Source organism: Panulirus ornatus, chromosome 28 (genome assembly GCF_036320965.1).
Source record: "Panulirus ornatus isolate Po-2019 chromosome 28, ASM3632096v1, whole genome shotgun sequence".
NCBI lineage: Eukaryota > Metazoa > Arthropoda > Malacostraca > Decapoda > Palinuridae > Panulirus > Panulirus ornatus.
This window is the reverse complement of record NC_092251.1, coordinates 20,102,173-20,117,150: the sequence shown is the minus strand read 5'-3', so window position 1 is coordinate 20,117,150 and position 14,978 is coordinate 20,102,173. Positions and strand designations below refer to the sequence as shown.

The 14,978-nt window shown below is 42.2% G+C and overlaps 1 protein-coding gene across 4 annotated transcripts in view; it reads left to right on the top strand.

Moving 5' to 3' along the window:
* Window positions 1-14,978, top strand: part of LOC139757881 (uncharacterized) — a 389,409-nt gene that overhangs the window by 24,440 nt on the left and 349,991 nt on the right. For all 4 annotated transcript variants that reach the window (XM_071678798.1, XM_071678800.1, XM_071678801.1 and 1 more), the window contains exons 5-15: window positions 3,406-3,549; window positions 4,006-4,113; window positions 5,000-5,017; window positions 5,882-5,992; window positions 6,823-6,979; window positions 9,211-9,404; window positions 11,190-11,362; window positions 11,626-11,740; window positions 11,989-12,143; window positions 12,294-12,515; window positions 12,945-13,046. In XM_071678798.1, coding sequence (XP_071534899.1) covers window positions 3,406-3,549; window positions 4,006-4,113; window positions 5,000-5,017; window positions 5,882-5,992; window positions 6,823-6,979; window positions 9,211-9,404; window positions 11,190-11,362; window positions 11,626-11,740; window positions 11,989-12,143; window positions 12,294-12,515; window positions 12,945-13,046 — 1,499 coding nt within the window. The remainder of the gene's footprint in view (window positions 1-3,405; window positions 3,550-4,005; window positions 4,114-4,999; window positions 5,018-5,881; window positions 5,993-6,822; window positions 6,980-9,210; window positions 9,405-11,189; window positions 11,363-11,625; window positions 11,741-11,988; window positions 12,144-12,293; window positions 12,516-12,944; window positions 13,047-14,978) is intronic.

Here is a 14,978-nt window from a genome sequence, read left to right as displayed (position 1 = left end):
GAAAAAAAGGGCAAATATATATATATATATATATATATATATATATATATATATATATATATATATATATATATATATATATATATATTTTTTTTTTTTTTTTTTTTTTTGCTTTGTCGCTGTCTCCCGCGTTTGCGAGGTAGCGCAAGGAAACAGACGAAAGAAATGGCCCAACCCACCCCCATACACATGTATATACATACGTCCACACACGCAAATATACATACCTACACAGCTTTCCATGGTTTACCCCAGACGCTTCACATGCCTTGATTCAATCCACTGACAGCACGTCAACCCCGGTATACCACATCGCTCCAATTCACTCTATTCCTTGCCCTCCTTTCACCCTCCTGCATGTTCAGGCCCCGATCACACAAAATCTTTTTCACTCCATCTTTCCACCTCCAGTTTGGTCTCCCACTTCTCCTCGTTCCCTCCACCTCCGACACATATATCCTCTTGGTCAATCTTTCCTCACTCATTCTCTCCATGTGCCCAAACCATTTCAAAACACCCTCTTCTGCTCTCTCAACCACGCTTTTTTTTATTTCCACACATCTCTCTTACCCTTACGTTACTTACTTGATCAAACCACCTCACACCACACATTGTCCTCAAACATCTCATTTCCAGCACATCCACCATCCTGCGCACAACTCTATCCATAGCCCACGCCTCGCAACCATACAACATTGTTGGAACCACTATTCTTTCAAACATACCCATTTTTGCTTTCCAAGAAATGTTCTCGACTTCCACACATTCTTCAAGGCTCCCAGGATTTTTGCCCCCTCCCCCACCCTATGATTCACTTCCGCTTCCATGGTTCCATCCGCTGCCAGATCCACTCCCAGATATCTAAAACACTTTACTTCCTCCAATTTTTCTCCATTCAAACTTACCGCCCAATTGACTTGACCCTCAACCCTACTGTACCTAATAACCTTGCTCTTATTCACATTTACTCTTAACTTTCTTCTTTCACACACTTTACCAAACTCAGTCACCAGCTTCTGCAGTTTCTCACATGAATCAGCCACCAGCGCTGTATCATCAGCGAACAACAACTTACTCACTTCCCAAGCTCTCTCATCCACAACAGACTTCATACTTGCCCCTCTTTCCAAAACTCTTGCATTCACCTCCCTAACAACCCCATCCATAAACAAATTAAACAACCATGGAGACATCACACACCCCTGCCGCAAACCTACATTCACTGAGAACCAATCACTTTCCTCTCTTCCTACCCGTACACATGCCTTACATCCTCGATAAAAACTTTTCCTGCTTCTAACAACTTGCCTCCCACACCATATATTCTTAATACCTCCACAGAGCATCTCTATCAACTCTATCATATGCCTTCTCCAGATCCATAAATGCTACATACAAATCCATTTGCTTTTCTAAGTATTTCTCACATACATTCTTCAAAGCAAACACCTGATCCACACATCCTCTACCACTTCTGAAACCACACTGCTCTTCCCCAATCTGATGCTCTGTACATGCCTTCACCCTCTCGATCAATAATCTCCCATATAATTTACCAGGAATACTCAACAAACTTATACCTCTGTAATTTGAGCACTCACTCTTATCCCCTTTGCCTTTGTACAATGGCACTATGCACGCATTCCGCCAATCCTCAGGCACCTCACCATGAGTCATACATACATTAAATAACCTTACCAACCAGTCAACAATACAGTCACCCCCTTTGTTTTAATAAATTCCACTGCAATACCATCCAAACCTGTTGCCTTGTCGGCTTTCATCTTCCGCAAAGCTTTTACTACCTCTTCTCTGTTTACCAAATCTCTGTTTACCAAATCATTTTCCCTAACCCTCTCACTTTGCACACCACCTCGACCAAAACACCCTATATCTGCCACTCTATCATCAAACACATTCAACAGACCTTCAAAATACTCACTCCATCTCCTTCTCACATCACCACTACTTATATATATATATTCGAATATATATATATTCATATGAGTCCACGGGGAAAATGAAACACGATAAGTTCCCAAGTGCACTTTTGCATAATAATCGCATCATCAGGGGAGATACAAGAAAGAAGTATTCTTCAGTTGATATACAACGAAGAGACGTAGCTAGGATGCCATTTGGTAAACAAGTGACTTTCCAAAACAGACAACGAGCGTATCGTAAACTTATTATGTGGACAAGAAGGGGAATTGTTTACAAATTTTATCAGCTCATTACCTGTACACCCAGTGTGCGAGGATACATAGTAGTCATTGTGATTAAGGTTTAACTGCACAGTTTATTGAATGAATAGATACAAAGCTGAAGAAACATAATTACCTTCGAATTTCTCTGCTTCTTTATTATACTTTCGTCCAGATAATTAAGTTTACCATAAACATTTGTGGTGAAGTTTCTTTTCTTTTGGTTATATATACTAAAAGGCATACATGAGGTCTACTCTACGCATGAGTTCCTATAAATTTTTTGTCTAATATTAAAAAAAACCTGCAGTTAGTACATATTCGACCGTGCCTACTTTCTTCACTCGAACTTTGCGTGTGAACATAAAGAAAAATCTAAATTTACGAAATCCTTTTTTCTTTCTAAATGGTTTCCCAGCACTTGAAATGATTCCTATGCAATTCCATTTTTAAGATACGATTTACATGCTTCCCATTAAAGTATATACTCTCCCTAAACTTCTGAGGTAATGTATATAGTTCTCATTTTATGATGTCTGAAACTAAGCTTACCCATCTCCTCTTATGATGTCTGAAACTAAGCTTACCCATCTCTCTTATAATATCTGAAACTAAGCTTGACTATCTTAGCCCTCATGGTATCTGAAACTCAGCTTACCCATCTACCCCCATGGTATATGAAACTAAGCTTACCCATTTCACCCCCCCTCATGGTTTCTGGAACAGCTTACTAAACCTTCCCTATGGTCTTTGAACCAAAGCTTACCCGTCCTTCCTCATGCCAACTGAAACTAAGCTTGCCCATCGTTCGTCATGGTGTCTGAAACTGAGATTACTCATCCTCTATCATGGGTCATGTACCTAAGCTTACTCATGGTGTCAGAAACAGCTTACCTATCGTCCCTCATGGTATCTGAAGCTTAGCGTTATCTGTCGTCCCTCATGATGTACGAGAATGAGGTTACCTATCCCCTCACAGTGTCTGAAAGTGATCATATTGCGTTTTCCTCATGTAATCATTGGGTAAGTCTGGTTATATCATGGTTTCTGTAGCCAAACTTACCCAACCTTCCCCATAAACTTTGATCCTAAACCTTACTCACTCACTGTCCCGTCTTTTACTCACCCTTCCCCACTCATCATACCCGAAGCTGCGCTTGAGACTCGGCCTTTGACCCACCTCATTCCTTGGTGTTTACAGAGCGGTACTTGGGCGAGGACGACGAACTGGTGTTGTCCTGTCATGTGATGGGTCATCCTCAACCCAAGATTACATGGCTCAAGGATGCAGACAAGCTGCCCATCTCCGCCCGCTTCCAAACCTCCATCAGCGAGGAAGGCGTCTGTAAGCCTGGGAAACATTGATCCGTCTTTCGAATGCACATTTAAGTATTCTGTTCTGACCTAAATCATGCTAGAATAAAGCTTTCTATATCACCAAAATCTTAATGTATAGATTTAACAGAGTCTTAGATATACATATTATCACTTAATTATATGAAAGATATTCATACAATTGTGTTCTTTTATGAGTCATAATGAGATGAAGCTTTTACGTCACCAAAATTAACTAATTTATTCAACATATTATTAGATATTCGTGTTATCATTTAATGATATGAAAAATAGTCATTGTTTCTATGTCTTTAATGTTTTTCTTTTGCCAACATTCCCATGTTCACATCTTTGAGAAATACGTATCATGGAACACGACAGGGAAGGTCGATCTGTCCATAGTGTTACCTTGCGTCTTTAACTCATAATTACATTGATCATGAGGTTCATTTCCCCATGTTTTCAGGCAAGCTTATCATATCCTCACCCCGGGCTGCTGACTCCGGCACATACACTTGCCACGCTGAGAACAGAGTCTACAGAGATGAGATTTCAGGAACTATTCAAGTCCAAGGTAAAATCATGATACCGTTTTCTTTGATTACTCCACCTTAGAGAATGGAGTGGTGGTGGTGGTGGTGGTGGTGGGAACCAGTGTTAGAGGGGTAACTTAAAGTAAACTGTATTTAGGTTTTTAAGTTACAGGATCACGTATTATTGTCATTACAGTCAGGGCGTATCTAGGGGGAAATAGCACTTATGGCAAGCACTGAAATTGCGCCCCTGGCTTGCTTAACAATATACATACTGTGGATGTATATAAGAATGTATACAGCGTAATTATAAAATGTTGAAGAGTTAAGCCAAACTTAAAATCTATATAAACTCTTAAAGACTTAAAGTTATAGACTTATTTGATCAAAATTGCAACGTAGAAGCGGTAATGCAACTGATAGTAGCAAAATATTACTATAGTTGAAAAGTAGGCGAGTTTCTTTTTAATCTCACAAAACCAAACCGTTAAGAATGTTAATCGGGTAACATATGTCAAAATATAAACCTGTTAAGTGGCGCCCCCCTTCAAGTGGCGCCTAGGGCACCTACCCTACCTACCATACCCTAGATACGTCACTGATTACAGTAGCACGTATTGGATAACCATATGAGGTTTCAGTCAAATACTTTTCATTACAGTTATGAAATTTTATGTAAAATTATCTTTTTCATCACATGTTCTGTTGATGTTAATATTGTCTCTTCAGTTTCCTTATCTCTTGATGTTAATGTTGTTTCCTTATCTCTTGATGTTAATGTTATCAGTTTCCTTATCTCTTGATGTTAATGTTGTCAGTTTCCTTATCTCGATTTGGAAATTATCTGTTCACTTCCTTGTTCCCTTGATGTCAACATTATTTACTTGCTTGTTCTATTGATGTTGAAATTATCTATTTAATCCCCAGCTCTCTTGGACGAAAAAAGTGAGTACATAAATCTATCAGTAAATAATATCTCTTTTTATTTTGCTTGTTTATATGCAATATTGAGTTTTAGTATTAAAAGTCAGCCAAACGTACCCCATCCACGTTTTCTTAATAGCATATCTTGCCAGCCTGTACTACCATAGATGTTCAACCTCACCACAGAACACTGGATTTTCTTTAACTCGAGCCCACTCACCCCTGCTGAGGCCTAGCCTTGTATCAAAACCATTCCCCCAATATAAGGCCTTTTCTTAACTTGGGATTATGGCCGTAGACGTATAACCCTTTCTCAGCTGAGGCTAATAATAACATTTGAATAATATATGAGCATTTTTTACGGTATTTTTCGTTTCTTAATTCTTTGTAGTATTTGAATAAAGTATAATTTCTCTTCACAATTATTTAATTTCTCTAAGCACGCGTATGAATACTTATGTATAAAAATGCATCTTTCCAGAATAAATTTATTATTTCATATCTTTTTTATATGTTGTTAATCAGCTTAATCAAACTAATGCAGTATTCATCCATATTTCCGTGTGTTTACAGGCTTTGAAATTGGTTACAGTCTTACAAAGTTACAGAAATTTAGGATTTACTGTGTGTGTCTGTGTGTATGGCTGATCTGTATCCTGATGTCAGATTTGTGTTGTAGTGTTGGTCTCGCAACACAATACATTGGTCTACACCTAATGATTCGTTATCGCTATATTGGTAAACACCTGCTGGTTGTAGTAGCGACACACACAGGTTGTGATACGATCTGTTAAAAAGTGATTCATACGTAAGGTTGAATGTGTGAGTTTATAATGAAGGATTTCCGTGTGTAAATGATTGTGATATGTCGAGTGTTGTCCTCAGGAAGGAAGGATGAGGCGCCAGATGACAGCGAGTGCCCGCGCTTCGTTAGCGAACTCTGCGACCACTTTGTCCAGGAGAATGGCACACTCACGCTCCAGGTGGAGGTGGCAGGTAAGTTCCAGGTCTTCCAGTCCCCAGTCCCTCCTAAGCCTTCCAGTATATGACCAAAATACAACTTATTTCAAAGTGTTAGAATGCCCCAGATTGGAGCACATTCCTTACGTATCATACCTTCAGTTGTTGCTGTGTGTGCGATCCGTCGACTTTGTTAAGGTCAAACTTGTGATCATCAGCGTAAATATTGCTAGACGACACTGGACCATAATCATCCAGAAGGTCCAAGCTATTGTTTGAGCTGATACAGAGTCACGAAGGGTGACTTATCTGTCTTAGTTGACCTCATTCTTTTCATTTTGCTGTAGAAGGATTTATGAAAGATATATTAAGAATAGATTACTTCCCTTAAGATATTTATGTCGAATCAAACCAGATAGATAGATAGCTATATATATATATATATATATATATATATATATATATATATATATCCCTGGGGATAGGGCATTAAGAATACTTCCCACGTTTTCCCTGCGTGTCGTAGAAGGCGACTAAAAGGGGAGGGAGCAGGGGGCTGGAAATCCTCCCCTCTCTTTTTTTTTAAATTTTCCAAAAGAAGGAACAGAGGGGGCCAGGTGAGGATATTCCAAAAAAGGCCCAGTCCTCTGTTCCTAACGCTACCTCGCTAACGCGGGAAATGGCGAATAGTTTAAAAAAAAAAAAAATATATATATATATATATATATATATATATATATATATATATATATATATATATATATATAGAGAGAGAGAGAGAGAGAGAGAGAGAGAGAGAGAGATGAACTTAACTTTCTAGTAGATTTTCCGCAAGTGAAATGTGCTAATACAGGAGGGTGTTGCAGGGTCGCCATTGCCGGACGTGATGTGGTGCTTCAACGGCCGATCGCTGAGTCCATCTGGCAAGTTCCGCATCTCGGCCGCAGGCGGCACCCACACCCTCACCGTCTTCCAGGTCACCTCCAAGGACCTCGGATGCTACTCCTGCAGGATCTCCAACAGGTGGGTGGCAGTAAGCCAGTGGAGGCATATGGCGGTGTTGGGCCACACCTTTATCTTTCTTGTACCTCATTGCCTCATCCGTAGTGGCAAGACAGCTCAAAACGAACGAAGTCTTACATTCATACATGCAGTCTTCAGCTGTCATGTATGATGTATCGACATCAAAGATTGTAATCCACAATGAGGGGTTCGTGGTGTAGCGATTAGCGTTCCTGACCGTGACGCATTCACGGGCCGCCCAGGGTCGAGCGCATGGGTTCGATTCCTAGTTGTGGCAGTTGGACCACAGTCAACTCAGCTGTTCGTCCATCCTTAAGGGTTGGTCGATGAAATAGGTACCTGGCTCAGGCTAGGGTATATATATGTATATATATATATATATATATATATATATATATATATATATATATATATATATATATATATATATATATATTGGTTAGGGCTTCAGTTCCCATGCCGTCTCAGTTTACGTATTCTGGAGATTCATCGTACATGTGTGTGGTAAAGTTCCCCTCACAATCACATATGTTACATGGGTTTCACTTCACGAATCACTTGTGTCTCGTTTCAAGGAATGCGTCGCCTGAAGCAATCAAGTAGTGGGTTCCAATGACACATGACGTTTTGCGCAGCTTTAACAAAGCAAATAAAGTCTGAGGTTTGAACCACACACTCCTGCACACACACACACACACACACACACACACACACACTCCTGCACACACACACACGCACACACACTCCTGCACACACACACACACACACACACACACACACACACTCCTGCACACACACACACACACACACACACACACACACACACACACACACACACACACACAGACTCCTACACACACACACACACACACTCCTGCACACACTCCCCCACCCTTACTAAGAACTCCCTCGCAGCTGCCTGGGGCCCCGTCGCTCAGAGCTGAGTCAGTGTTTGGCACATTCAAGTGAGAATGCACTGGTCATCAGTGCAAGGACCCACTTACACACAACACAAAAACGATGTTTACACTTTCAAATTTATATGTTATGACATAAGGATGAAAAGATATGGGAGCATACCAACCTCTTAGATTTAACAGGTGATCATTATGAGACTTGTCGTTCACTGGTGTAAAGATCGTTTTTGTTCTGGGTGTACGTGGTAATACCAAACATCCTGGAAGGCAGACATACCTTCACTAAGAGCCACTCACCCTCCTCCTATCTACTCGCACACATGATTCGCCCAGCAATGATTTTCCACTACATTCAGTAACTTCCTATTTGAAGAAGCACCTCCCACAAGGCATCTCTGTCATCCCTTCCATACACTTCCTTCAAAGTCTGTGAATACCACATACAAGCCATCCTCTTTCTCCAGGTGTTTCTCACGTATATTATTCTAACCCGACACCTAATCTCAACCCCACATCTCCTCCCTGCACCCAGTCTGTCTGTCTGCACTACGTCAACAGACGTACACCTCATTGTAACAGACATGGCAGAGGGTAAACTTGCTCCAATTATGGCCATAATGTATGATGGAAGCAGAGTAGAGGAAATATAATGGAAATTTGAATCAGACGCTCTGTGGTATTTGTGGACACGATTGTTACAGGCAACTGTCAGGTTCTGTGACTGTCAGGCTCTGTGACTGTCAGGCTCTGTGACTGTCAGGTTCCGTGACTGCCAGGTTCCGTGACTGTCAGGTTCCGTGACTGTCAGGTTCCGTGACTGTCAGGCTCCGTGACTGCCAGGCTCCGTGACTGTCAGGTTCCGTGACTGTCAGGTTCCGTGACTGCCAGGCTGAGTGATAAAATTAGCCTCTTCGGTATTGCTCCTAGGCATTATCAAATGAAATTACAGAATTATTTTGAATTAAGATTGATCACAACAAACCTGTATAATTTTTTCTGTATCTCGTGGTTACGATCCCTCGGAGCCAGACGGATGATCAGGCAACGTGTCAGAGAAGCCAGAAGGTTGAACAATGGGCCTGGCGCAGCTTTCAATGTACAGAGTATAGGGTATAGGAATCATAGTCATGCCCATTTATATGTAAGTAGATTGATAAAAATGGACAACACGTATTCCTATAAATTGGTTACGATGACCTCAGGAGAAAATGGACCAACCTGGAGTGCAGGATTTCGTCAGATGAGTTAGGACATGTTCCATAGACGCGTGAGGAAGATATACAGCTTTCTGAGCGTTGTTGCCTCTGCGTACAGGTACGGACATGCGTATACCACGAGCTCCGTCACGTTCGGCGTGCCCAAGCCGCGTTACAAGCCGTCAGAAGTGGTCAGCGAGGTGGAGATGAGGGCCCCGACCTTCACCTCCAGACCCGACAGTATGATCACCGCTCTCAGGGACGAGGAGATCCGTATCTCCTGCTGCGTCCAGGGCGAACCTACACCCAGGGGTAAGTCGCTGCTCACAGGTATTCTCTTTAGGTTTACTGGTCCTTCCTCCCTACGTTTACAGTACCAGTGTTTACAGGCTTTTCTCCCAACATTTACACTCGTTGTCTTCTACATTTACAGGCATTTCTCCCTGCCATTACAGGCCTTTATGTTGACAGCGTTTTCTCCCTGCGTTTACAGCCATTTCTCCCTGCGTTATCAGGGCTTTCTCTCTAAGTTTACAGCCTTTTCTCCCTACGTTTACAACCATTTCTCCCTACATTTACAACCATTTCTTCCTACGTTTACAGCCATTTCTCCGCTTGTTTATAGGCCTTTCTCTAAATGTTTACATCGCTTTCTTTCTACATCTGCAGGCATTTCTCCTTATGTTTACAGGTCTTTCTCCCTACATTTACAGGCATTTTTTCTCCATTTACAGGTCTTTGTGTGTGTACAGGCATTTCTCCTTGTGCTTACGAGCTTTTCCCCCCTACATTTACGGGTATTTCTCTCTATGTACGTACAGACCTTTCTCCCTACGTTTACAGGCATTTCTCCCTGTGTTTATATGCCTTTATCCCTATGTTTACAGGGCTTTCTTTGTACATTTGCAGGTATTTCTTCTCACGTTTACAGACTTTCTGCCTGTTTACACACATTTCTCCCTGTGTTTACAACCCTTCATCCCTATGTCTATAAACCTTTCTCCCTTCATTTTCAGGCATTTTTCCCTACGTTTACAGCCCTTCCTCCCTACGTTTACAGGCCTTCCTCCCTACGTTTACAGGCCTTTCTACCTACGTTTACAGGCCTTCCTCCCTACGTTTACAGGCCTTTCTCCCTACGTTTACAGACCTTTCTCCCTACATTTACAGGCCTTTCTCCCTACATTTACAGGCCTTTCTCCCTACGTTTACAGTCCTTTCTCCCTACATTTACAGGCCTTTCTCCCTACGTTAACAGCCCTTTCTCTCTACGTTTACAGGCCTTGCTTCCTACGTTTACAGGCCTTTCTCCCTACATTTACAGGCCTTTCTCCCTACATTTACAGGCCTTTCTCCTTACATTTACAGGCCTTTCTCCCTACATTTACAGGCCTTTCTCCCTATGTTTACAGGCCTTTCTCCCTACGTTTATAGCCCTTCCTCCCTACGTTTACAGCCCTAACCCCCTACGTTTTCAGCCCTTCCTCCCTACGTTTACAGCCCTTTCTCCCTACGTATACAGGCCTTTCTCCCTACGTATACAGGACTTTCTCCTTGTGTTTTTGTGGATCTCTCCTCTCAGTCATATGTTTGCTTCCCACTTTCCTCTCACCGAGCTAAGTGTTCCTGATCTCGTACCAGGAAGACCTCGCAAAGACCCAAGGGTCTGTTTCTGTTTCCATTCTCTGTATTTCCACATTGGAGATACACCTATGCTCTCTCTCTGTTGATAAATTGATGATTTTTTGTCAGTTATACTTAAAGACTATAACTAATAAAGTCATGCATTTACAGTCTTACTAAAGTGGAAGGAAAGAAAATTTGAAAGGCAAGGTTTATTGATTATGCTTCAAAGCTAAATGTTTGTTTTTAAATGGTTCCGATTCATTCTGCAAACATTAGCCCTTCCACAGATACGCAGTTCCTTGCCTCTAGCGCATGATCATATGAGAATATACATACGTAACGAAGGTTAAGGTTATATTTTACAACCATGGATCAATATATTTTGTGATGGTAATCGGCCGGACCTCTGATCACATTGGCATTACCAGTACATGACCCTGAAACTAACCCTGATTATGTTGTGTACGTCAGTGTCTTGGCTGAGGGGCTCCCGCGACGTGTCCAACACCTTCCGCGCCCACAAGACCGTCCGGGAGAACTTCCACACGTTGGTCATCCGTGGGGCGCAGTTCACAGACTCCGGCACATACACCGTCGAGGCCAGGAACGCCAACGGCACCATCAGGGCCTACTGCAGCGTCATGGTAAACATTAGCTGAGTCTGGTGTACCATTCAAGCAAGATGGACATTCATTGTGCCAAGACCTAGTTACACTCCTCTTTCTTCTTGTGACTGATGTTTGCATAAGATAGTGTCCTAATTTGCATACGAAGATGAGAAAAAATATAGCATTTGCTTAGATTTGTTAAAGTAGTAAAGTATGATTAAGTGAGTAATGGAAATGGAGTTTAGATGAGTGAATTGATGAGTGAGGAAGAGATTGAATGCTACTCTGTATTCCTGTAGGTGAAGGAGGGCTACCGCTCCCGCAGTTTCTCCCCCCGAGGGAGAGACGACAGATACCCCAACAGTAGAATATTGGTGGAGGAGAAGCGACTCACCTCTGGCAGATTCATCCGAGGTAGTATACTGCTATGCAGGTGTTCTGGTGGGGCAACGACTGTCTGTTATAAGGCAGCTGTCTTGTGCCTCGATGATGTATCAATATGTTTCTGTTTAACACAGGCGTAATCCTGAGTGTTAATTTGCTCTCTTCATTGCTAAAAGGTGATATTATAATGAAAATATGATGATATATACACTTAATGATATTCCCTTTACCTTATATAAGGGAGGGTATGACTGGTAACACACATTTTGTCTCCCAAGATGTCCCTGGCAGGGTGGGTATTCCCAGAGCTACTGATGTGGGCAAGAACTGGGTCTCCCTCCACTGGGATAAGCCAGAGCACTCAGGGGGCGTGATCGTCACCGCTTACAAGGTAGAGGCCTGGATCCTGGGCGAGGAGGCCCGCTGGCAAGAGGTACGTGGTCAATAACAGGTCAACTTGGCGTGGTAGCAAGGGCGATCTGTATCAGGAATACAATGTTGTGATGATCCTTCATGTGACTGAAATCATTTGAGACAAACGTTCCGTGCATCACTCGTGTGACTCTATCTTTACCTTCGTCAGTTGGGTGTGTCGCCGATCACATCCTTCGACGTGTACAACCTCAAGCCCGACCACGAGTACCTGTTCCGTGTGACGCCCAGGAACAAGTACGGGTGGGGGGAGGCTGTCATGACCTCCCGACCCATCAGAGTGGGACGGAAGGTGGAGCACCCTACCTTGCCCCGCGCCCTCCCTCACCAGGTGCGCGCGCTACCAGGAGGATCCATCTCCCTGGACGCTCAGGTATGGACGGCGACACTGCCAGTGTAAATACGTCAGAAGGTTGAAGGAAAATCAGCTCACAGGTGGAAAACGTATTGTGTTGTCTTAGCATATCTCGTTTTTCTTGAAAACAGTTCCACTTCTTATAGCGTCTTGATATATGGACCTGATCAGCAAGGCTTTCTATTTACGCTTATTTATTGTTATATTTACTAAGATGTGACATTTAGATGTGGAATACTTGCTAATTTGACATACAAACAGATGTACTGTACTGAAGAAGAGCATATGTTTATAGTAAAGCTTTTTTTGGGTTAGATGCCGACCATATGGATGATGGTGGTAGTGGGAAAGAGAAAACGGGCTAGATGCATTGATTCATGATGGCTTGAGTATCCCAGGCCTCTGTGTCATGTTTTGGAAGACTATACTTATCGTTCTGGGTTACAGGTTACTGGAGAACCCATGCCGGAGATCCGCTGGTACAAGGACGGTACCTTCATCGACATCAACCGCTACCCGAGGTTCTCCTCCGTGTCTACTGAGAGCTCGGTGAGTCGTGCCTTCACTTGTCCATCGGTCGTGACGAAGAGTGAGTGAGTGAATGGTGACGCTGTGTGGGAAGGCGTGGTAGAGTGGGTGTGGGGAGAATGCTTTACACTGATTGTGGAAGGGTACTGTAGACTGCATATGGAAGAGTGCTTTTAAGTGCATTAGGAAGGGCGTCTTAGATTGCTTTATAAAAGGTTGCTTTATAGTGCAATGTTTGGATTTCCAGGGTAGACTTTAGCATGACATATGTAGATACTGGTTATTCCAGAGTCTTCACCAAGGCAGGTAGCTGCACTGTAGAGATGTGCTCCTTGATGAAGGTTTGGTTTGTTAATTACCAGTATTGTCAATGTTCATTAGTCAGTCATTATTTCAGCCAAGCTTTTCTTTTCTCAGGTGAACACAACATGAATGCAGTCTTTACTTTGCCAAGAGCATTTCTTTTAGTATTAACTTACAGATAATTGTTGTATGTTTCAAAGAAATTAAGACCTCTTATACAATATGTAGGGTACAATGCTCAATTGGAAATGAGAACTTTAGGAAAAGATGGTAATCAAGGTTTCTTCATAGTTTAGTAAGATAAAAGAAAACTTTATAGTAGAAATTCAGATTTTTAGAAAGGAAGTTAAAGTGGCTCTGAAGTTACTAAGATGGAGTGAATAATTGGAGTTCTGGTGTTAGAAGTTAGAAGAGGAAAACATCTTGAAATCTATTTGACTGTGGGTGAGGGTAGTGCAATAATGACTTTTATTCTGACGATGAATGTGGCAAAGTCAGTGAGTGTGGATGTGATAAACAATAAGGCTTCTTGATGATAAATGTGGCAAAGTTAGTGAATGTGGATGTGATAAACAATAAGGCTTCTTGATAAATGTGGCAAAATTAGTGAGTGAGGATGTGATAATAAGACTGCAGAAATAAAGTGGGTAATGTTGAACCTAGATGATGGTACTGTGGCTCACAGAACAAGGAAGAGGTGGTGCTGGTGTTATGCCGTAGTGCACACATCACACTGGGGCTAACGGTGGAGCTACGAAAGTCTGGAAAGTCTCTGTGGAGGCAAAAGTGTGCTGACTGTATGAGGTGTGAGGAAGGCACTGACTGTGTGCATCAAAGAAAACTGGTAATGAATGTTTTTTGAATAAGAGGAGACTTTTTCTCAAGAGCCGTGGTTGTGTGGATCTGTATCTACCGTAAAGAAGTAATTTCAATATGCCGGAAGAAAAGATTCCATTTGGTTTTATTCATCTGAAACAGAATCTTTATTGGATCAAAGAAGATGGGACCCGTAGTGTTTGGACCAACTGGAGCAATGCCGATTTACAGAGATATGTGTGACGGAGGAGATCTTGAAAGGAAGAGAGAGAAGTAGGAACAGATGTTAGCGTAGACCAAAGTTGAAGTTGAATGTCAAGGACAAAAGGGAGAATGTTTTCGAGTAGGGAGCAAGTAGGAGGTAGATTGTCAAGTGTCATGACTGGGGGTCTGAGCAGATAGGGGTCTACTCCTGCTCACTAACGAACGTTTACGGAAACATAATTGATGATGTATGTGAAGTTTGCTAAAGTTTATTATGACAAGATTTGGCCTGTATTGAGCCCCGTATGTGAATGACCTAAAAGCTGCCCACTGGTGTATGTCATTAGACACAGTGATCAGGTTGGATTGAGATGTGTGTCTGAATACCGACTGTATTCACAGCTTATCATTAGGACTGCACGAGCATGATAGACAAGTAGTTAAGTTAGCTCTTGAATATTATGGGTTGGTTAAGGTAGTTTTGTCAGAATTTCGATCTGTGAGCTTGTGGTACGCTCAGCGTAGGCGCAATGCTTGGTCTTAGTGTGACAAGTCTTCAGCATCTCTTTTCGTAGATGGTGCATGAGGAGAGTGTACCCACTGTAGCCAGTCATGCTCATGCCTAGTGCC